The 23,990-nt window shown below is 63.6% G+C and overlaps 1 protein-coding gene across 14 annotated transcripts in view; it reads right to left on the bottom strand.

The window, feature by feature from the left end:
* Positions 1-23,990, bottom strand: part of EEFSEC (eukaryotic elongation factor, selenocysteine-tRNA specific) — a 199,676-nt gene that overhangs the window by 51,891 nt on the left and 123,795 nt on the right. For all 14 annotated transcript variants that reach the window (XR_007469916.1, XR_007469917.1, XR_007469918.1 and 11 more), the window contains 2 exons: positions 18,363-19,019; positions 11,865-12,021 (listed from right to left, as the gene is read on the bottom strand). Coding sequence is in view for 6 of the 14 variants with exons in the window: in XM_049693810.1 (XP_049549767.1) it covers positions 11,865-12,021; positions 18,363-19,019 (814 nt within the window). In the remaining 8 variants the exon portion in view is untranslated. The remainder of the gene's footprint in view (positions 1-11,864; positions 12,022-18,362; positions 19,020-23,990) is intronic.

Genomic DNA, 23,990 nt, shown 5'->3' with positions numbered 1-23,990 from the left:
CAGCCGGGCCTGCGAGCGCCTGGCGGGCTCAGGGGAGGCAGGTGTGAGGGCTGACTGCCCCCCGACCCACCAACACCAGCGTGCCGCCGAGGCTGGCTCGACGCTACTGCATCGCTACGTCATCCGTTCGACAGCCGTCTGCCATGTGTCCACCAGGTACCAGCGGGAGAGCCCTGCGCCGGCTCCCTCCATGGCAGCCCTCACGCCCACGTGGCCACGTGGGTCCCCAGCCTGCAGTGCAGGGCCAGGCACAGAGCAGGTGCTGCAGGCGGCATCACCGCCCGATTCTCACCGCATTCTGCTCCTTCCCCTCCCCGCAATGTGCACTGTCCTTGTCCCGGGGCTCCCTGAAGGCGCAATGGGGACGGAGCACCCGCCTGGCTCGGCACTGCCCCCCGCAACTGCTGACAGGCTGGCGTGGACCCTCACCCACCGGCATGTGTCCCCCTCCTTCCAAAACTCCCTCCCAGGCTCTGCCCTGGGCGGGATTTAGTCTGTCTGTGGCTCAGCTCTCTCGTTGCGGCTAGGGGGCAGGGCATATGCTACATGTGGGGAGCCTGTCCCCGAGTCTGAGGAGGGCCCAGCCTCAGCTCAGAGCAGCTCCAACCAGGCGTCTCTCTGCCCTCAGGGGCCTAGGCCCGGGGTGGGGAGGACAGTGCCAGGGGACCTGAGCTGGTGTCCGTGGTTGTCTCTGCACCAGTATGACACATGCGGATCACAGCACGTGTACCCAAGGATGGCTGGCCCTGCACCACCGTCAGCCAGGGGTGGGTCGCCGGCTCAGGAGAGGCAGCTCCACTGGGCACCTGGGGACGGCCCCCAGATCCCAGTGTCCGTGATGGGAAGTGGGCCGCACGAGCAGGGAGCAGCCCCTCCCTGGAAGAGGCGGCGAGCGGCCTCAGGGAGCCTGGAGCGGACGGGCTCCGTGGACGTGCCCTGCCTTCCCAGCCCTGGAAACAAGGCTTCCTCCTCTCTGCTTTTTCCAGTAAAGCTCGAGGGGTCTTAAATGCCAGGGGCCCACGCTGCCCGTACCAGGGGGTGAGCGCCATGCGCTGCTCTGAGCACACAGACGTGCTCCTGTGTCTGGTCTGGCCTGGTCTTCGTGCCTGTCTCTGCCTCTCCACCCTGGGTCACCCCTTCCTCCTGGAGCCAGGCCCCCCAATCACTTCTGCCCCTGCCCCTCCCAAGGCGGCCCAGGAGGTCTTCTGCGGGCTCCATCGGACTCCGTCCGCCGCCCCTCGGGGGAACCCCGGCCTGCTCAGGCGTCCAGGCGTCCCGCACGCCACCCCCCAGTGTCCCCCCAGCCCCCTGCTTTGGGCCGCAGGAGCGCGCCCTCCCGAGCAGAGCCAACGTTCCTTCCGCCTGGGACAGCCTTCCCCAGGCCGTCTCCCCCGCCCCCTTCAAGGCCGAGTTCAGGGCCGCCTCCTCTGAGAAGGCTTCCTCCCTAGCTAGGCCTGGCGGACGCGTCTCTGTGCCCACGGCATTTCTGAAATACATGAGTGACTCACAACCTTCAGGTTCAGGACGCCGGACACGCGGTTCTGCGTTACTAGCTTGTCCGGAAAAGCCAGAGGACCTACCCTCACGTTCCCACCCCGCGGCAGTGGGGGGGCGGCCGTGACAGCTCCTCTGTGGCCTGTGCCGGGCCCGTTGGCTCCACTCATTTCTGTCACCCGCCCGTCCCTGGAGGCACCCGAGTTGGTGACCCGGCAGGGTAGGCATCTGAGCTTCAGCCCCTGTCCCAGCCCCCCAGGCCCAGGGCCGGGCTCCAGTGCTGGCTGTGCCCACCGGACAGGGCTCGGTCCAGGCTGCAGCGCCTGGAAGGGCACAGGCTCTCCCTCTTGGTCCCCCCCAGGAATCAGTAGGAACGGCCAAGAGCCCGGCTGTGCACGGATCAGCGGTGTGGCTTCACGCGAGCGTTCTGCCTCTCGGTGCCTGTCTCCTCATCCAAAAAATGGGGCAACAGTACAATGCACTCTACAAGGTTGTCGTAACGCGCATGCGAGTTAACATGACACAACGCTTAGGACGGTGTCCAGCACAAAGCAAGTCTACACAGCATGAACCACTTATTATCACACCACGATCACCACCGCTGGGGTGTCCACCGGGCACGCATGACAGCACCAGGCCCTGCTCTAGGTGTGGGGACACAGCCGTGTACGGGTTACCTCTGCCAGGGCACACACTTACAACCGACACCTGAAGGACAGAGGGATGAGCGCAGGGGGTGCAGCACAGCGACGGGTGATGTGCTGAGTCCTGGGGCGGGGGGCGTGAGAGGGGGTTTTGCTCAGGACCCACGTGGGGCAGGAGGGAGCTGGGGAGGAGCTGGGGGCTATGCAAACCCATCCCTGTCTCCACGACAGGCAGTGGCCCTCAGGAGGCAGCAGGGGCCCCGTCGGACCCCTCGCTGGCTTCCTCCTGTGGACGCTATGGGCTGGACCGACGCCCCTCCAGCGCTAGGCTGGGGCGGCAGCGGGAAAAAAATAACAGTTATTTTTTCTCTCTCCCTCTTCCCTCGTTTTCTAGGTTCATCCTAGTGTGGCTGTGAGGGTACGGAGGGAGAGAGGGCAGGAGTTGAGAGCGGCAGGAATTTATGAGCTCAGAGAGCGGCTGCCTTTGGTGGGGTGGGGGGAGGGGGCTCCCTTTGCCAAAACAATATTTAATTTTTTTAAAGGCGGCTACAAAGCCATGATTAAGCTCAGGGCCCTAAAACAAGCCCATAAAATCGAAAAATATTTATCTGGAAGGGTGGCAAGTCCAATAAAAGTTTTATGAATGTTTTACAACTGCCCTGTCAGGAAGCTGGCCTCTCACTCACCCCCCTTCTGTGAAAACACAACACACACACAAGCACTCACGGGCACAGACTCACACTCGCGGGCACGGGCACACATTCGCGGACACACGCTCAGACACACCTGCACAGATGTACGGCCCATGCAGCTCCCGCTGGCCTGGGGCTCTCAGGTGGGCCTGGGGCTGCGGGGAGAGGACCCCGACCGGGGACCAGCCTGCACACCTCACCTTTGGCACGCGCCCTCCTCCTGTGCCGTGGGCCCTGCTGGCGGCTGCAGTGTCTGCCCTTGGCAGGCAAGGCCCCAGGTCCTCCTGTGGACTCTGTGTGGCGGGGAAGTTGCACCCCGTTTTCCCAGGAGGGTCACCTCAAGGTCCAGCAGTTTGAAGGCAGCTTCCAACGTCTCTCCTCTGGCAGCCCCAGGGGCCACCGGAAGGCCAAAGACTGCCAGGTTTGTTATTCTTCATAATCCGGGAAGTGGGTGTCGGGAGCCCCGTTTTAGAGGAAAGAACTGACATGCAAGGGCCTTGCCTACGGTGAGCCAGGCAATGGCTGCAGAGTCATAAGCTCAGCCTGGCTCTAGTGGCTTCCCCTGTCCTGAGGTAGGGGACAAAGGCCCCGCCGACCTCTCCCGCTGCATCTCCCACAGGGCGTTTGCACGCACCTGCCCCCACCCCCGGCCACCCCGGTGACTGTGGATCACGGGCCGGTCTCACACGATGCTGCTTCCTCACAAGTGCTCCGGGCTCCTCCAGCCCGAGGAAGCTGCGCCTTCCCTGTCACCTGCCCGCGTCCTCCCCAGCTCCCGGCCTGTCTGGAGGTACGGAGCCCGGAAGGGCAGGGAGCAGCAACTTCTCCTGCCCCTGCGTCCCCAGTCGGAGCCGGGCCGAGGGCGCAGCACAGGGCGGGGAGCGGCGTGTGAAGGAGCCGGACTCGGGTGGCTCCTCCGAGGTCCCCACTGGCCCTGGGCCGCCCATCCTGCCTCAGAGAAATCACCCACCACCGGGGGCAAGGCCCAGCCCAGGGGCCAATTTCCAGCCGTCGACCACAGAAGAGACGGGCCCCTGGGCAGGGGCGGGGCGTCAGAACAAGGCACACGCAGGCGCTTCCAGATGCCTGCTCATCCGTCCTCGCACACTCCCCCTCCCGAGGGAACGTGACAGCCTCAAGACTGTGACATGACCTCCTGGGGACCTTACTCCAAGTTACAGATGGGAAGTGGCTGCCTGCAGAATCGGACAGAGCAAACCAGGGGCCCAGTTTCTGATCAAACGCTGGGGTTTCGCTTCACCCCCGGCTCTGCTCCGCAGGGGAGGATTCCTGCAGAGGCCTGATACTTAGGGCTGACCCCGGGCCTCCAAGAAACCAGGCCGAGGACAAGCTGCTCTGAAAGCCCAACGGCTGCATCCTGTGAGTGGCGAGAGACGGGCCACGGGGGAGGCGCGGGCTGGAGGGATGAGGGTGGAGGAGAGGCGGGCAGGGCCTCACTCCATTCCAGGACGAGACAAGCAGGCCTCCTGGTGCCCACCCGGGGAAACGCCGTGAAGCAGGGAGACGTGGAAACAACCCACCCGTGCTCACACAGGTGACAGCTGCCCGGGCTGCAGTCAGGTGAGTCAACTAGGACCCCGCCGGGGGCGCAGGTTCTGAAACGGAAGCAGCAAGGGCTCTAGCACCCCTGGGTCAGTGCGAGACCAAAAACGGAGCCACTGAAACCGCAGCAACGCCACCTCTGTTAGGGACACAACCTCAGGCAGGGAGAGTACAGGGACGCACGGGGAGGGGGCGTCACCTGTGGGAGAGCGGTGGGGCTCTCGCGTCGTCTGCAAGATTCTAGGGCTTGGGAGAGAGACAGAGAGACAGAGACGCTTGAGCATGTGAGGGGACATTCACGTCTGTTTGATCTTGCTGCTTTCAGGGGTGTCTCTTCTGTGCGGCCGAAGTTTTCCCAGGTTAAAAACAAAATCAAATACTGATTAAAAGAAAGAGAAAGAGGCACAGGGGACCCACCGGGGATAGGGTGAGAGCTGTCGTGTGGCCCTAGGTGCTGCCACCGCACACGCCGCCCGAGACAGGCCAGAGGCTCGCAGAGACTCCCCGCTGGGACCCCCTGGGAAACAGCACAGTGTCTGAGAGCCGTGATGGAGAAGCAGTGAGCGCCGTGGGGACATGGACGGGCGGACCTCGGCCAGGGTCAGGGCAGGGAAAGAGGATACGCCTCAGCCCCTGGTTCCTCGTGCTGGAACTAGGTCGCAGGCCCGCTAGGCACATGCCAATGGCCTCTTCCTGGGGGCCCTGCCCTCGCCGGGGCCGCGGGGAGGCCCTGGCACGGCCCATGTGGATGACAAGGGACCATGCCCAGGGTGAGGCTGGTCGGCAGATGGTTTCTGTACACTGTGCCATGTTTATGTTAATTGCAGATATTTTTAACGTATTGTGTTACTCCATCCGTCTTGGTGAACGGTCCGTCTTGTAAAATTCTTTTAATGATGTTATTTTTTCTTGCCTATCTTCATCATCTACAATTATTTATAATATCATTGTCTTTGTTTCAAATACTGGGTATAAACATTGTTGTAACAGTTCTTCGATGGGGTTCATATAATTTTTACAATTGCTTTGAAATGCTTCAATGGCCAAAGGGGAGGAGGGTTGGCCATTCTTTTTGGGGAGAAAAGACACCCCAAGTGCTCCCTGCGCTTGGTGAAGGTCCCCCTCCATCAGGCTGGCTTCCAGGAGAGGCAGCGGTGGGTGGCTGGCAGCCGGAGCTGGCTCTGCACTGGGTTTCAGAGCTGCTTACCCACGGACGGGGTGGGGTGAAAGCCACAAAGGCCACTGTCGGGTGAGACGCCAGTGAGAGAGACGGATGGTCTGTTTTCATTTTATAGAGATTTTCTGAAACCTCGACTTTCACCCCTCAACTCTCTCCAACCCGCTTTTCTCCCAACCAAGCTGCTTTCCGGAGTCTCTGTGGACAGCCGGTGACAGGACCTAGGGGGAGGCCATTGACCGCCTGGGGAGGGTCCCCTCACCTCAGGGTCGCTGCCCCGACAGAGCTGGCTTCAGGCCCCCGTGGGGCTGAAGTGGGCCGGGCTGTCCGGGCAGAAGGCAGCCGTCGGAGTGAGCCGGCCCGCAGCTGGGTGGCAGCCGGCCCGGGGCTGGGGACAGAGGGCAGCCCGAGGCTCCCGCCCCGCCTGCTCTCCGGAGCCCGCTGTGAACTCTCCGGGGCTCCACGGGGGGTTTGCAGCCTCCCTGGACCACCGTCCACACATGCCTCAGATCCCGGCCTCCTCTGCCCAAACCCCCTCAGTGCCCCCGGCCTGCAGCGAGCCCGGCCAGCCCCTCCCCGGCCTCTCACTGAGCTCCCTCGCTCCCCTCTGAGCCGCCCGCCGGCTGGGGTGCAGCCCACCTGCCTTCCTTGGACGGTGCCAGCCCTTGGACGGGGGGCGTGGGCCCAACACGGGCCCTGGCCTTGGGGCTCAGGGTGACCCGTCCTTTCAGGCCCGGCGAAGGCCTCCAAGCCTAGGCTCCCTCCCACGGTCTGTCAGATGGTGGTGGCCTGGGGGGGTCTGCCCCCGTGATACAGTTGGCCCGCCAGGGGACAGAGCAGCTGAGGGCGGCTGAGGGCAGCCGAGGGCGGCTGAAGGCGGGCCCTGGGTCTGGGCTTGGGTTTAGGACCCAGCCGGGGCCTGGCACCCGGGATCTGAGTAGGGCGGGGGAGTCTCCATGCCTTTGGCCCAGAGCTGTGGACGCACCAGGCTCATTCAATGAAATCTGCGTGTCAAGAGAAAACTAAAAAGGGAAAAGGTCTCCCACAGTCCCATCGTTAATGTTTTCACCTGGTTTCTTCTTTCTTTTCTCTGCAAAGCTTCTTTTTACGTGGTTGAGAGGACATGGCATGTACAACTTGGTGTTCTGATTCTTTTCAAAGATGACTTTGAACGTCAGCTGCGGCTGCCTTCACCTGCTCTCACCCACGTCCCCCACGCGGGGAAACTGGGGCTCTTCCAGGGGACACTACCACCAGATGCAGGGTGTCCTCCTCACCCCGAGTCCTCCTCCAGGGAAGGGCTCTGCAGGGCACTCCTGGGAGCGCCGGGGAAACCAGACTGGGTGGCTGGGGATGTGTGTGGGGACCACACATTTTACAGGAAAAGAAAACCAGTTTCATTTTAAACCTCAGAGGGAACATGCAGCCCAAATGCCCGTTGTCCAAAGGCCTATTTATGGGAACACGACAATACCCACAACCAGGACTCCTTGCGGCCCCTCCCTTTGGCACCAAGACGAGTTTACACTTTCCCTCCTCACTGGGTTTCCAGAAGCCTCTCAGTGGAGCAGCGCCCATGAGAAGCACCCACTTCCATATGGGGACCCCAGGGTCTGCTGGGCCAGGCGTCCAGATCCTCTGAGCCTCCGCGTACCCTTCAGGGAAGCGGGGCGAGGGCTGCAGCAGGAGGAAGAGGCAGCGCATCAAGGGCCTGGACCAACGGAGGCCAGATACGGGGCCCGACCTGATTCTATCGTGGCTGTGCTGTGTGGAGCTGAGTGTGGCCGACCGCAGGACCTGGTGGCCTCGGCCCGCAGCCCGTGGGCGCACACACGGCAGGCCATCAGGGTGGCTCTGTGCACTGGCCTGATCCTCACAGCCCCTCGCAACTGGACGACTACCCCCATTTCACCAGAGGGAAATGGAGGCTCTGAACGCAGTGAGCTGCCCTCCTGAGCGGGCTCGGAACATGGGAGGCCTGTGGGGAGGCGGCGCGGCCCGCAGGGTCCCCAGCTGAGCGACCACATCCAGGGACCACTGTCCACCACCCGGACAGCGGCTGTTGCTTAAACTCCTCTTTCTTAAAGATAAACCACAGGGACTTCCCTGGTGGCGCAGTGGTTAAGAATCCTACCAATGCAGGGGACACGGGTTCGAGCCCTGGTCCAGGAAGATCCCACATGCCGCGGAGCAACTAAGCCTGTGCGCCACAACTACTGAGCCCGCACGCCTAGAGCCCGTGCTCCACAACGAAAGAAGCCACTGTGGTGAGATGCCTGCGCACCGCAACGAAGAGTAGCCCCCGCTCACTGCAACTAGAGAAAAGCCCGGGCATAGCAACGAAGACCCAACGCAGCCAAATATAAATAAATAAATAAACAAACCACGGACAGCTTCCCCGGATCTTGTTTGCACGGCTGTCCACCCCGGCCTGCTGCAGACGAGCTGGAGACGGGACCAGGTGCGAAGCCTGAGAGGAGCCATAGCGGCCCAGCTCCAACTCCCACCTCCTCCAGAGCTCGCCTGGGCTGCGGCCACCTCCCGCGGGGGCTGGCCCTCGTGCTCCCGATGCCGCGAGGTACAGGGCAGGGCGTCTGCCCAAAGCACTGCTTCGCCGCACGCTGGACCAAGCGGGTACGAGGCCAGGCGGTGGTGGGCAGGGCTCCAGCCGCGCTGCTAAGCTTGTCTATGGGTCTTGTTCCCAAGGCTCAGTCTCCCTCCCTAAGACATGCGACGGGGACACAAGCGAACACCTGGTCCCGAGCCCTGGACGCCTGGCCAGCGCCGGCCCGGGGGTGCTGCAGTCTCATGGTGTCTCTGAGCTGGACCTGTGGAGACAGGACGGGGCTCTCCTTGTGGGTGTCGGGACCCAGGCTAGGGCCGGTGCAGGGCCGGCAGGACCCCGAGCAGCCCAGACCAGAGAGCTGCCCGTCTGCTGTGCAGAGCTGCGCATGTCCTCAGGGACACCGTGAGAACGGTGTGGTGACACCCGGTGGGGGCACTGAGAGCTGAGGCTGTGCTCCGCCCCGTGGGGAAGCTCAGGACCACGCTGGCTCCCGACTCGGTGACCCAGGCCCGGCCCTCATGCCCTCCGCAGCCCCCGCTTGCGGCCCTTCCCACTGCTCCTGCTGTGCTTCCCAAACACGCCCACACGCTCAGGCCTGGAGCGCGGCCTCCTCCTCGTGCTTGGCCTGAGGCGGTCCACGGATGGGGCAGGATTCTGACTGACTGTCCCCTCCTCCGGGAAGCCTTCCTGGGCTTCCGACGCACACGACACAGACCTCACAGTCACTTGTGCACTGCAGCAGACTTCTGCTGTCCCGCTTCCCCTCCAGCCTTCCTTAAACCATTCTCCAGGGGGTCGTTTAAAATCGCGAATCAAATGAAGTCAGCCTCTTACTCGAGACCTGCCTCTGGTGGACCCCCAGGCCCCGCTCCCCGAGCGGCCCCTGCCGCGTCTCCACGCCACCCCCTGCCCCCGCTTAGTTTGCTCACACCCTTCGGGGCGCTGGCCGCACAGTGCAGGCACTCTGGGTCGCTCAGAGGCAGCGGCCGAGGGCCACCCGACGCCAGCGGTGCGGTGCCGGGACAGGGGCAGGTCTGTCCGGAGGAGCCGTCCCTGCCCAGCAACATCCTCCCACCACCCTCGAGAACCAGCAGTGCTGCCCGGTGGGTCCCCAACTCGTCTCGTAGGGCTTCCGGCCCCCGGGGCTTACAAACGGAGAGAACCCTTTTGAAGGAGCAGTTGTGTGAACGTGGGGGCCTTCCAACCTTGAGGACTTTCTGGGAAGGCTCCCTGGGCGTCAGGATGGGGTCGTCCCTCTAGCCCATCTGGTTTCGAGGGTCAGGACCCTTGTCTCGGAAGCCAGCAGTGACGGCTCCATAAGACACTGCTCCCGTATTACGGCTCAGCTTGGACTCCTGACCCCGAGGCCCAAGTGTCCTTCCAGAAATCCAAGCAGGAGTCACAAGGCACTACGGCCAAACCCAGCCCAAAGGCAGGGTTCGTTTAGTTCAGACAGTTTTAGTTTTCAATCAGGAAATTTTCCATAAAAATTGAACCAGATGAAGTCTGATTCCTGGGCCTGCGTCCCATCGCATGGGAGCAGCGAGGCCCGAGCAGTGGTCCCTGTTTGCCACGCTGCCCCCACTCCCTACCGCCTGCCACCGGCCTCTGACACCCCGGCTTGGCCCTGTGGGCCTTGCCTCCGAGATGAGAGGCCCCAGTGCACCTGGGCCTGCGGGTGGGGCAGGGGAGGACACCCAGAGGGCTCCTCAGTCGCCGTTCTGGCCAGCTGTCCTGCAGAGCCAGCGGGAGGCCCGTACGCCACACTGAACGCCGCCCCGTCCACGGTCTGCGGGCCCCCAGACGCCCCCTGCTCCGGGGGCCGACAAGCGTGCAGCCCCAGAACCCCGGGCCCCCGACCTGGCTCGTCCCCAACCTGGGCCAAAAGTCCCGCCGCTGCGCCACCTGGCGCCGGACGCCCGGTTTACTGAAGATTCTTTCACAATTGGCGCTCCCCAAAGGTTAAAAGTAATGCTTTAGGGGAGGGGTGGCAGGAGAAGACAAGCAGCGGCGGTGCAGGGCGGGGAGGGCGGGAGTGGGAGTGGGTGCGATGAAGGGATCTGACCAGTTATATTTAATAAGCAGCTCAAGAGCCACAAACAGGAAGCAGACCTATTAACAGGCAACACTGACCTACGGCAGGAACGTGAACTCGAGTTGCCCGAAGCAGCGTCACCACGGCCCCTGCCCCACCCCAGAACCCAGGGCCCCAAACACGCCTCCTCCCACGTTCCTGCTCTGGGACGCCCAACTCTGAGTCCGCCTCGGGCTAGAGCAAGGGGAGCAGGGCAAGGTCGGCATGATGCCGTCCACCCCGGGAGAGGACACGGACGCCGCCCTCTGTGTGGACCAGCAGGGCCCCGAGGCCTGGTGGGCGGGCGCCCGGGGTGGGCCTCTCCCCTCAGGCAGCTTGGCTCTCACCCCCCAGTGCTCAGAGGGCCCCACATGTGCAGGCTGGGGCCCTGGGGACTGAGGTCTGGACACGGGCCTGCACGTGTTCCCTGGGGCCCAGTTTGGCTGAAGTGCCGAGCAGGAGTGGCCGAGGGACAGTGGGGAGGACAGGATGGGAGCCTGAAGCCCGGTGTTGTGGCTGGACTCCCACGGGTACCCCTGCCTGCCCGGGGTCCCTCATCCGTGACGGGGCTTCCGCCTCGGTAGAGGCCTCAGGGCACAGTCCCACAGCCCGGGCCGCAGGAAGCGGGCCTCTGCTGACCGCCGCCCTCCCTCGCGAGGGCCAGAGGGGGTCTCACGAGGCAACAGCTGGGCCAGGCTCTCAGGAGAGGACCCTGCTTCCCAGCCGGGCGGGCACCACCCCACACGGAGAGTCCGCCGGAGAAGCCGTGCTCCGAGGCCCCAGGCCCACCAGATGCAGCCCACCCGCAGCTTCCCATCCCCTAGTCCCGCAGCTCCAAGCAGCATAGCCACGTGCGGGTGTGAAGGCACGCGTGTGCACCCCACGGATCCGCTAACGGAAGCACCCCTCGGGCCCGTCCTCGCCTGCCCCGGGGCTCTGCAGGCCCCCCACTCCGTCCCCCGCCCCGTCCTCAGGGCCTCCGCGTCTCCCTCTCTGCGCGCCCCCCGCCCCCCGTGGCCAGGCCCTACTCAGCTGTCCCTCTTCCTGGGATCCCCCGGCCGTCCACGGCCCTCTCCTCGTGCTCAGCTCACAGTCCACACCTCCTACACGGGTTCGCTCTGCCCCGACCACGGCCACCACACCTGGCCAGCGGGACCTCAGGAAGCTGGGCTGCGAGGAGTGACAGGGGTGGAGCTGAGGACACCTGGGTGCTCTGTCCCAGCAGCAGACGCGCACTTCGACCCCACCGTAGACAAGTCCCACCTCAAACCGAGCGGGAGGCAGGAAAGGAGGTGGCAACGCACGTCCTGGGCAACGCTCTGGCTCCGGGGCCGCGTGCCAGCCCTGGTGGTCTCCCTCACCAAGCGTGTCCCTCGGAAACGCCTGTTTGAGCAGCACTGTCCCGTCCGTGCACAGGTCACGGGGTGGTGCAGTGGGCAGTCGGACCAGATGCCGGGTCCACACCAGGCTCCTCCAGGACGCACAATGGCTTTCCAGACACAGGTGGCGGGACCAGAAGCCATGATGCCACGCGGGCTGAGCCCGCAGTGCTGGCATGGGCGGGCCTAGACCCTGAGCCGAGGGCCAGCGTTTGGGCGCCGTCTCCACCTCCCCTGCACGGCTCCCGTGAGCAGAAAAAAACGACCACACTCACCAGGGATGTGGACCTTGAACTTGCCACTCTGGCCGAAGGCGCTGGCAATGACCCCCAGCTCCCCGGTGGACAGCTGCACCTTGAGCCCCACGAAGAGCTGGATGTTGGTCTCCTTCTTGAACAGCGAGCGGCCGATCACACTGTAGTCGTCCATCACCTGCGCCCACACCCAGCCCCGGAGAGAGCGTTAGTGCCTGGGAAAGGCTGGGCTGCCACACTGCCCAGGCGGTCCGCCTGTGTCACGGGTGGTGCCCGGGCCCGCTTGCCACTCCCCCCCACGGACACCAGATGGGCCTGGGCTGCACCAGGCCGGCTGTGGGCACTTGGTTGGCTGGACGCGCTCGGCTCGTCCACGTGGCACTTCCCACCTGACAGATGGGAGGGGGAGGCACTGCCCGTCCACGGCCACAGAGTCCACAGGCAGAGGTGACGAGAGTCCGCAGCTGCCCGCCTCTGCACGGCTGCCCGCCCACCTGTCCCCAAGCTGGCAGCGCTCCTCAGGAAAGCCTTCACGGCACTGCAGGCTGAGGGGATGGTGCCCACCCTCTCTCCAGCATCCCCCGCACCGAGGAGGCTCTAAGAACCCGGCCTCTGCCGTCCCGCCCGCCACACGCACGTGTGTCCCAGCCTAGGGCCCCCCTCCCTGGCCTGGTCCACATCCATCCCGCAGACCGCGGCCCCACCTCCGCAGTGCCCCCACGGCTCTCCCTGCTGGAGCCCCGTTTCCCCTGGCTCGCGGCTGTCCACGTGGAGGCCCAGGCTGAGTGGAGGCACACGTGTGTGTGAGGAAGCTGGCCTGGGGCAGCCCTGGCTTCGCCCCGAGCTGTGTTCCTCTGGAACCTTCTCCCAAGGGCTTGAGCTCGGGGCAGGCGATGCGTGAGTCCCGCCAGCCCTGGCCTCTGGCGGCTCAGGCGCAGGCCTCCCTGGACCTGCCAGGCTCCTCTCCAGGGCCTGTGCCAGGAAGGTGCCAGGCCTCTGTGCAGAGAGAAGGGGAGGGGGCGTGTGTGCACACGCATGTGTAAAGACCAGCTCTACCAGGCCTCAGAATGCCGGGTCCCACTAGGGGGCCACGGGAGAGACTGGGGAGGCTTCCTCCTGCCCTCCCGGCCCCGTGCGCCGGCCTGGGGCAGCTGCATGGAGTCCGACCAGGCAGCAGCTCGGGCAGCCGCGTGGAGGCCGGACGTACTGCCAGTGGTGGGACCTGCTCCTGGGGGCCCCCGGGGGCCAGGCTCAGAAACATCTTGCTTCTGCCCAAGATGCCACGATCCGGCCAAGGGCCAAATGGATGGATTGTTTTGAAAAGCAGAAACTGTCCCATTTACCCTCAAAACCTTTTGGAAAAACATATCCTATCCTGTTTGATTCATAGCGCTAGATGAAAGGTACGTGCATTCCTCCTCTCCCCAGTGATGGATGAATCGGATACGGGCAATGATAAGAATCATCGTTCCCACTTGCACAGCCCTTTGTAATTCAGTCTCGTCCCCACACGAGACCTCCTCCTTGTCCTCCAGACTCACAGGGCTCCCCTCGTGGCCGGACCCGGCTCGGCCCTCCGCACCGCACCGTCTGCGGGCGTCCCCGCTGCCGCTGCAGGGCATCCGGCAAGGCCGCAGGGTGAACTGAGCGGAGGCAGCTCCTCCGACCTCAGCACAGGGGAGTCGAGGCGAGCAGACGTCACCAGCGCCAATGGTGCAGGGTGGCCCCATCGCTTTCGCAGGATCCCCATCCGTACCCACCCCCTCCAGGACGGCCTGCACGTGGAACTCTGTCCCAGCCTCGTCAGGAGCCCAGCCTGGTCCGGCAGGTGCCAGGACTTTGGCTGAACCGACCCAATGGTTCTGAACCAGGCATTCCACGTTCCCCACAGCCAGAGGCTGGTCCCGAGGTCAGCCTGGCCGCTGAGACTGCCTGTCGCTGGGAGGAGAGCCCTCGGAGACCCCCGACCCCCAGCCCCTCGGAGACCCCAGCCTGTGCGGACTGAGGCACCAGTGGGTCACACTGAGCCCTCGCAGAGCCCTTGTCTGCAAGGGATTTCCACGGCCACTTTGCAGAGGTCAGAGCTGCGCTCAGGGATGAGATCTGAGCGGGTCGCGAATGCCAGAGCCAGGGGCACAGTGGAAACTCAAACCCCAGCCGGCCAGGCCTTTGCAATGTCCCCGCAGGAGCGTTCCGGACTGGCGGGAGTGGCAGGTGCACATTTCTGCGCCCCCAGAACACACCCCTCCAGTAGTTACAGGGGGTGGGGCCGTGAGAGGGGCTCAGCAAACGGCTGCGGCAGGAGCCCTCATTTCATGACGCTGGTCAGAGGGGAGGCCTCTGCAGTGCTGCAGGAAGACCAGAGGCGGCATCTGTCCGGGCTGCGGGAAATGGTGAACCTCAGCCCCTCCGTCTCTGGAACGTGCGTGCCCCTGAGGGCTGAGCTCCTCTCCAGATGACGCTTCCAGCCGAGGCAGGGACCTCAGAGATCAGACACACCAGCACATCCAACCAGGGAAGACCTTCTGAGACTAGCCAGAGGCTTTTCCTTCTGAACCCACCGCCGTGACGAGGAGCCAAAGGCAACGTGCGTGGAACCTGCGGGCGGCAGCTCCCCGGGAGCGACGCTGAGCCGCCACACGGTTACAGCCACAGCTCCCAGGGAAACGTGCACCGTCTGCGTGAGCTATCCGCTTCGTCTCTTGGCCTTTGGTGGCTGGAGGCCGAGCTCCCCAAGAGCAGTCACTGCCGCTCACAGAGCCCGGGCCCTCACCTCCACACCAGGCGAGTCCCCTCTGTCCCCGGCCTCTGAGCGGGGACTTGGCTGGCGGCGCACGTAATTATGTCATTACACGTGTGTGTCTCTCTCAGGGCCGGCTGCCGTGATGAGGCTTGGGAACTGCCCAAGTTCTGGAGCGACTATTCTAATTCAGACTGGAGAAGCGGCAGCAAGGAGACAGGGGCGGCTGGCCGTGAAGCGGAGCCCCGAGCAGAGAGGGCTGGCAAGGCTGGGGCCCTGGTCCATCTCCTCCAGCTCTGCAGTCCGGGGCATGGGGCTTCTCTGAACCTCAGTTCCTTCCTCTGGAAAAGGCTGTTGCTAGGATGAAGGGTGTTGGTGCTGGCAAGAACACCTGAGACCTGGTAGCAGGACAACTGCCCAGCGGCCAGAACCTCGATGACCAGAATATGAAGCTGGGAGAATGACAGAAGCAGTACCTGCGGCGGGGGCTCCTCTAGCCCACCCAGAACCTCGAGAGCGAGTTAGCCAACCCTCGGAGGACGGGAGCGGGGGAGACCTGTGCCGCGAATGGGCCCTCGGAGTCACCGGGAACGACAACTCCCGGGCCCCTGGACGACGACGCCCGGCCTCAGAAACCAGGGGCCAAGACTGCATCTCTTCCTCCCCCAGCGCAGGGCGAGGCGTGTCTGATGCCCAAGTACACTGGGGGGCAACGATTCACCCCTTGTTATCTCCTGGGGCAAACCCAGGAACGGACATTAGCCTTCAAGTTGTTTCACTTGGTCAAGCGAGTTCCACAGGCCCAGGCGGGGAGGCCTCGGGCGGCCAGGCTCTGGGCGTCACCCGAGGGGGACTGTGCCACGCCCGCTCCCAGGCCGATCAGGCCGTCTTCCTCAAAACTGGGCCTGCCCAGCACCGAACGGGCACCCGGCCTGGCAGTGACGAGCCTGGCGGCCCACGACCCCGACGCACGGAGCCTCCCTCCCTCTTTCTGTTCCCGTCACCAGGCACCAACGCAGGCAGAGTCCCTGCCGGTGCTGACGAGGAGGTACAAAGGCACCGTCCCCAGAGGCAGCTGCGTTCTCCTGGAGAGAAAGGGAGGCTAACTCTTTGCTGGGCGCTCGCTGCATGCCAGGCTCACGCTTCACGCCAGGCCCTTGCACGCGTGGTCGCGTCAGCTCCCCACCAACTCCGTTAAAGAAGCCACGGGTTCCGGGGGTGGGGGAGGGGTGTGACTGGTCTGCGGCCGGGCCGAGGCAGCAGCACCTGCTCAGTACATCAGATCCAGAGCCAGCTCTTTCCACCGCGTCCAGCTGCCTTGACCCTGCATCTATACAGCAACAAAAAGGCAATTTTCAAAGGGGGGCCAATAAGCATTTCGGCAGCTGAGGGAGAGTCTTGGCTATCAGACGCTGTTTAGACGGCAGGAGAGAGGCCTGGGTTTGGGTCAGCACACGTGGGCAGCCATCGGATTTCCCCAGGCGAGGGCCCGCTCGGCCTCTGCTGCAGGAAGAACCTCTGTTCCTTGAGCAGCCTGGGAGCGGAGTGGGGGGCAGGGGGCAGCAGAGCTGGCCGAGCGGCTGGCTGGACCGCAGCATTGCTTCCTCCAGGAGTTGGGGGGCCTAGCCTGCCGGATGGCGAGGAACCCGTGCTGACCAGAGGCAGTCGCAGGCCGGCCCGCACCTGGTGCCCCGGGCACGTCTAACAAGCCATCAGCAGTGGAGCGGGGAGAGCTGGGAGCCGGCAGGCAGTGCCGCTTCAGACTTCAAAGCCGGCCAGCGCTCCTGGTGGCGTCTGCGTGTTTACCCTTGGTTGGGCAGAGGCCACAGGCTCCTCTGGCCATGCCCTCAGGCCTTCCCTGTCCGGCGCCAGTGGATGCCAGGCCCAGGGTGGCCGGCACGCCCGGCCTGACCCCACCACGGGGGAGAGAAAGGTGCAGCCGTCTGGTAGCCTGGGCCGCCGCGCCGCGAGGGAAGTCCAAGTGAACAGCACCGAGCCCGGCGCTCTGCGCTAGCACTTCACACACAGCGGCCTCCCCTCCTTCTACCGCCCTGAGAGGTGGGGAGCACGGCCCCCATTTTTCCAGCAAGGAAACTGAGGGGAAGAGACTCACCCAACGCCTGGCCTGCAGGGGCCCGTCCAGCGGGCCTGGAGCCCATGCACACTGGGTCCCTGTGGCCTCTGCGGGAGACCTGCCATGCCCAGTCCTCTGCTCGCCCCCGCCTGGGTCCCCTGGCAGCCCCCGCCCAGCCCGCCGGCCTGCCTGTGCCCACCAGGCCTTGGGCCCACCATGCACGTGAGGGTGCAGTGCTGTCCTCATCCCGGTGGCCTGGAGAGGTGAGTGAGTGGGAGTTGGTGCAACACCTTTGTTTTCTAGTGATGTGGGTGGAACTACGCAAGCTGCCGTGGCCAGGGGGCGGGTGGGGCTGCTGGGCCCGGGCTGTGGCAGCAGTCGGAGGCGTGGGGCGGTGCAGGGCATTTACTATCCCAGGTATGAGCCCTCATTTGCCCACCTCCGTCCATGTGATTGAATGATTGATTTTTGTTTGTGTTGGGTCTTCGTTGCTGAGCGCAGGCTTTCTCTAGTTGTGGCGAGCGGGGGCTACTCTTTGTTGCGGTGCGCGGGCTTCTCATTGTCGTGGCTTCTCTTGTTGCGGAGCACGGGCTCTAGGTGTGCGGGCTTCAGTAGTTGTGGCTCGCGGGCTCAGTAGTTGCGGCACGTGGGTTCAGTAGTCGTGGCTCGTGGGCTTAGTCGCTCTGCGGCGTGTGGGACCTTCCCAGACCAGGGCTCGGACCCGTGTCCCCTGCACTGGCAGGCGGATTCTTAACCACTGCGCCACCAGGGAAGTCCCACGTCCATGTGATTTTTACAAATGAGGAAACAGGGGCCCACAGAGTGAGCAACTTAGCGGGGGGCAGCCGTGTGCACCAGCTCCAGGGTGTGCATGAGGCAACACAGGAGCCCTGGCTCTGCTGACTGGGCCGTAGGGCTATGCCCAAGCCCACGGGGCTGAGGATCCTGCATCTGGACCTGCGAGTGGGTAAGGAAGGGCGTCTTCTCATCTCCCCATGGGGCTGCAGAGGAAGGGGCGCAGGGCCTGAGCAGCCAGGGAGGATCCTGAGAAGGGAGGGGTGGGGTGGGAGGGGAACACCCGGGGGCCCAGGGGAGGGGCGAGACCAGAGGGCGTGAGCGATGGAAAACCCGGCACACCCACTGTCAGGCCCTGGACACCTCCTCCTGTCACCCGGCGCCCGCACTGACTCAGGGCTGGACCAGGAGGGGTGACCCTCCTCTGCTGCACGAGGATCAGAACCATAGCCTGCTGGGAGCCTCCAGGCAGACCCCACACGAACCTGGGCTCCCCGACACTGGGGTCTCAGCACTGCTGCCCTGAGTCAGCGGAACCCGGTCGAGTCCCAGGACCACCACTGCCATGCCTGACCCCCACGAGCATGCGCCACAGGGACACAGTGAGGCCTGCGTGTTCGTCCACCCATTCACCTGTGGCCTGGTAGGCATGGGCTCCTATGCAGGGCTGCAGGCACAGATGAGGGGGTCGGGGGGCGCCCAAGGAACCACCTGCACTGACCAGGCGGGCCCGGCGGGTTCATGGGCCCCGCCTGCGTGTCAGCCTGGCTCTAACTGGCGGAGAGGACGCAGGCCACTCCCGCCTGGCTCCCTGTCTGGAGACCACAGGCGCCGGAGCCAGGTCTCCGAGGCCGTCCTGGCTGTCAGACCCGGCAGGGCGGTGGGCGGGAGGGAGGGGGAGGCTGCTTACCCGCTCCACGATGCCGTGCTTGTGCTTCAGCTTGTATACTCGCAGCCTGGGCAGGGCGCTCTCGGCGTAGTTCTTATCTTCCAGCCCGTGCAGCAGGACGCCGTGGAAGGCCAGCCGGCACGTGTTGGCGTGGATGTCCGCGTCCAGCCTGGAGCCAATCACCAGGCACAGCCGTGGGCAGGTGACGGGCTTCTCGAACTCCACAAGGGCCCACTGCTGCCGGGGGCAGCGGCCTTCGGACGCCTGGCCCACCCTCCTGTCGGCCTCCCCACCGTCCGTCTCGGCCGGCACTGAGCCCGGGCACAGGTACTGCTCCTGGAAGAGGTACTCCTGGGAGAAGTCGAAGGAGTCCAGCACGGGCTCGTGGTCGAAGCCGTCGGGGGCAGGGCTGAAGAACATCACCCGGCCCATGACCGTCTCGTGGCCCACGGTGATGTGGAACTTGGCCTTGGTCTGCAGGGATCCCCGGAAATACGGGATCTTCTCCACGGACACGAGGGCTGCATGGACCGTGTGCAGAGACTCGGGGGCGCACACCAGGCCACGCTCCAGCAGCTTGGGGTCGAACTGGGTGACACAGATGCCCAGCCGGTCCCCCTGCACAGCAGAGGTGACGGGTGTGTGGAACATCTGCATGGACTTCACCTTCCTCACCACCTGGTCGGGAGGAAGAGAGGGAGAGCTGAGGCCGAGCCTCAAGGCTGGGGGGCTCCAGCTGGAGAAGCCCCCGTCCCGGCGCTACCAACACTCACCGGCACCCGGTCACACGCCCCTTGCACGGAGCAGGCTCCACCCTGCAAACGCGGCGCCAGGCTCGCAGGGCACCCAGGCCGGGACACAGGCAGCGGTCACTGCAGCCCATCCAGCACCACCGGGGTCCCCTCTGCTGCTCCACCCCCAGGCCCCATCCCACGCTTTCTTCCCCAGCCCTCTGTTTAGGTTTGCTTCCCTGCCAGCCCCACGCCTGCCAAGCCATGCCCGGCTGCCTGGAAAGCCCAGGACAAACACCCCCGCTCTGGAAAGTCTGCCCAGACCCCCGTGGGCAGGACTTGCTGCCTCTCCTCAGTGCTGCCCCAGCCCCTCCTGGCCCACACCGCCTGCTGTGCTGTCACTGCCTGCTCTGGACCTGCCCGCTGCCAGCCGGCGGGCTTCTCCAGGGCAGAGTGGCTCTTCATTGACCAGACACATGGTCCCCTGGGGCTGCTGTGTGGCAGGCACTGTTCCGGGAGTGGGACAGAGCCAGCTACGTTTTCAAAGAGCTTAGCGTCCAGAAACAGCAACAACATTACAAATATATTAACAAAATTTATATTAATATAAATAAAACTGACACATAACATTTTTGTGTATAGATACATGTAAGTAATACCACCATAATCTGTATACTGTTTATGAGACGCTCCAGAGGAAACGACACATGGTGACGCTGGAGGCGGCCCGGGGGTGGGGAGAGTCGGGCTCTTTGCCGTCAGAGGCCAGGGAGATCTCTGCGGAGCCCATGTCTGAGTCGAGACCCCATCGTAAGAACCAGCTGTGCGGAGGCCAGAGAAAGTCCACTCTAAATGGGGGGACCCGCAGGTGCAAAGGCGGGGGTAGGGGGAGGCCCTGCAGTCGGGGGAGCAGGCCGGACGTCACCAGGAGCGATGGCAAAGGAGCGCCCGATCTGTTTCCAAACCATCACACCGACCGGCACACCAGCACATTTCTGCACCCACGGTTGCTAAATCAGGAACAGACACAGAAAAGGCCCCAACAAACGTTCACAAAATGAACAAACGTCTACGCCAAGATCCACGTCGCAGTGATAAGATCAAATCTGTGCTGGGACCCCTGGTTAGCGCAGCAGAGAAACGTGAAATCGATTTCCGAAAACCTGCCGTCAAAAATCATCACACCAAAGACAGCTCTGACCTTCAGGTCGCGAGCACCCCGCCTACGAGGTCGGGCGTGCGGAGCCCCCGTTCTCTCCCCATAAAGGGGGTGCTGTGCTGACATAAGCCGCAGGAGCCCAGTCCAGCTCTGACCTTCAGGTCGCGAGCACCCCGCCTATGAAGTCGGGCGTGCGGAGCCCCCGTTCTCTCCCCATAAAGGGGGTGCTGTGCTGACATGAGCCGCAGGAGCCCAGTCCTTTCCTGGAGAGCCTGATACTTACGTGTTTGTTTAAAGACCATTAACGACCTGACCAGGAGGTCAGGGGGCAGAGAAAGTGAGAAGCACAGTGTCAAAAGCCACAGGCAAGATCAATCAAAGAGAAACATAAAACATCTCTGAAACGGTCCACAGGGGCAACGGGAAACTAAGCTTTTCAGGAATGCACCTCAGAGTAACCGGAGAACATTATCTTACACTAAGCGTCTGCCCAGCGAGGCAGGACCCAGTCATGCCTCCTCCCCCCGAGCCGGGAGCTGTCCCCTGGCCCTCAACCCCGGAGCCCCTCCAGGCCAGCTCCCTAACACGTCTGATGAAGCAATTCCTCGGCACCAGCCTCTACAAGGGTTCCCATCTCCTACAGCGTGACTTTCAAACCTTGTGGGTGGAACTGTCGTGATGAGGAAGCCCCTTTGACCAACTGAAATTCCACAGGGGATCGGTGCCACCACCCAGGGCACCCCCTCTGCTGCCCCACCAGGACTCCTGCTGGCCTGGCTCCCCCGCGAGCGCAAGCGGCCTTCCCTGGAACCTCCCGCCCCACGGCCCACTGGACAGCTCTTCGCAACGCTTAAGCCCCGGCCCGGCCCGGCCCGGCCCGGAGGCTTGACGTTTTCCCCCCCGCAGACACGCCTCTGAGCTTTGCCCCTGAGGCTCCTCTCCCTGGGACTACCTCCACCTGGCAAATTCCCATCCATCCCTAAACCCCAGCTCCCCAGGCACCTCCTCCCTGCCCACTCTGGACAGAGCTGGTTGTTCTCCTCGGCTGACTCTGAACCTGACTTTCTCTGTGGTCACTGCTGGCTGACAGCTCTGTCAGTCCCTGCCTCCGTGCATTTACTGACTTAAATTACAATACAAACCAAAACATTACCATCAACGGCTGTCTCGCCACGTGCTCCTCCCCCAGCCAGCTCTCCTGCCTGCCCCCCAGCCGGAGGGAACTGCTCTCTTGAATTTGGCGTGTAACATGTCTTTTCTTTTTATTGATACGTGTCTATAATTGTGTAGAGATTTACCACATATGTAGTACATGTGTCTAATCGATAACTTGCTTTGTTTTGTGAGATTCTGAACTTGGGAGTTGGTGCCCGTGCTGCCTGCACCTGCAGCTCACCTGTCGTGACACCGTGCATCTCACGGTGCACACAGGCCCCTGTCCAGTCTCCCAACCACGAGCCCCTGGGTCGTCTCCAGTTTTCTGCTGGGTGTGGTGTGACGGGTCCCCTCCTATGCAGGAGTCCTGAGGGTGCAGGTGTGGGGACAAGGCTGCAGGACCCAGGCCTGGACGAGAGCTGCTGGGTCACAGGAGAGTGAGCGCTTGCCTCCGCCAGGTAAACTGAGCACCAGTGCACGTCCACCCAGTGGATGTGTCCGCCCAGTGGATACACGTCTTCTACACCGTTCGGCACTGTCTGACTTCTCCATTTCTGTCCATCAAATGTGTCTGTCTCTCCTCCTAGACCCTGAAGGCAGGGCCAGGCTCCACCTGCTGCTGCACCCCCAGCGCCTGGCACGGAGGGCTGCTGACAGAGCCGGTCCATGGCAGCCCCTCAGGAGGGAGAAGAGACGCGCCCCTCATGGTGAGAGCACAGCTGGCAGAGCACGAGCTCGGAGTCCAGACCCGCAGGGGCCTGAGCGGGGCCCGCGTGTTCACGGGCCTCCCCTGAGGGTGACCAAGGCCTCGTGCCACCCGATGGTCCCCCCGGCCCCCAGGCCCAGGGTCAAGCAGGCGCCATGCAAAGCATGTTCTCTTCCCCACGGAGCTCACGTTCTTAGGACTGAAATAATACAGATGCCCTAAGAGGGCGCCGTGAAGAGCAGCAAGACAAATAACTGTGCAAATCAAGATTTTAGGGCCCAGACAGGAAGCTGGGAAACAGATCGACGGGGACGGGCAGCGGGGCACCACGCCATCGGCCGCCAAGCTGCCCCGGATCCACGTCAGGAACACAAGATCCCACCGAGGACACTAACGAGGAGATGTGGATAGTTTCACCAGCTTAAGGGCGGGAACAACAGGCTTTCTTGTCATTTTCTAGGCAACTTCGAGAGACACTCCTGCTCAACTCCCTCACCAAATCCTCACTAAGACCCACGTGGAGGGGCCGAGGCGCCACCCACACGCCCACTCACCACGTGTCACCCAGTTTCCCTCAAGCTCCGGCCCAGGCCCTGGAACGGCCCAGGGGCGGCGGACACAGTTTTGATCTTACGGAAACTGACCGCTTGCAGGTGAGGGGATGCTAATTAAACCATCAGCTAATAAAGGCAGAATCCTAAGACCACGGGGAGGTGCTGTGAGGGGGACTAACTGGGGACCTAATGACTCCTGGGTGGTCAGGGAGGGCTTCCCTGAGGAGGTGGCACTGAAGCTGAGACCAGATAGAGGAGAAGGGACCACCCGCAGGGGCTCCAGGCAGAGGAAGAGCGGAGCGGGCCCGAGGCCCCAAGGCGGGCAGGAAAAGAGGTGGCCAGGGGAGTGGGGCCAGCGCCTGCCCCATGAGGACAACAGACGTCCCGGCGGTGGTGGCCCGGGGCTGAGCAGAGGGAGGACGCACTCCGATGGCCACTTGGCTGCGTGGCGCGGGGGCGGGGGGGCAGGGAACAGGAAAGGAAGGCGGGAAGCCAGCAAGGAGGATACTCGGGTTCTTTCTGCAGCAGCAGAATGGGCGGCGGAGGCCGGGGTGACGGGCACGTCCAGCATCCAGCCTGAGGGCAGCCGAGAGCTCAGAGGGCAGGAGGCGTCGGGAGACACACGAGGGGAGGGCAGGCTGCGCGGAGGAGACACGTGCTAAGTTCCTCCTGGACTGCCCTGCAGCCCCGTCCTCCTCGGAAGCACCACTTCCGTGTTCCCTGACCCTGTGTGACCCTCGTCGCCGTGCCCGTCATCAGGAGACCCAGGAGGCTCTACCTCCCACACAGGCCCAGCACCCGGGCCCCTCCGCTGCGCCCACCGCCCCCCCGCCACCGGCCCCCCTGACTGTGAGGGTCGTCGTGCCCCGCACCCTCCCTGCCTTCCAGCTCGCTCTGTAAAAGCCCACGTCCGCACTCCGACTGGGCCTCACAGTCGGCCCCTGCTGTTGCCCTGGTTTTATTTGCTACGACTGCTCCACCCCCACCCACGTCATGTCAGTCACATGACCCTTCCTGCTCCCCAGACACGCCAGGCTCCTACCTCACGGCCTTTGCACTTGCCAGGGCCTCTGACCGGGACGCTCTTCCCCCAGAGAGCCACAATTCTCATTCCCTCATTTCCTTCCTGTCTCTGCTCAAATGTTTATCCATCCTTGACCCCCCCACCACCCTGCAACCCAGTAAGAGACAGGACCACCGCCCCCATTCCTCTGTCTTCTTTTGCTTGTTCCCTTTTATTCACAGTGCTCTCCACCCCCGACATATTACGTATCTGCTCACTGACTCTCTCTCCCGTATGGGATGTGGCCTCCACGAGGCAGGGGCTTTGTTTTTACTTTGTTT

Source organism: Orcinus orca, chromosome 10 (genome assembly GCF_937001465.1).
Source record: "Orcinus orca chromosome 10, mOrcOrc1.1, whole genome shotgun sequence".
Lineage (NCBI taxonomy): Eukaryota > Metazoa > Chordata > Mammalia > Artiodactyla > Delphinidae > Orcinus > Orcinus orca.
Note: the sequence above shows the minus strand (reverse complement) of the source record. Positions and strands in the feature narration are given on the sequence as shown.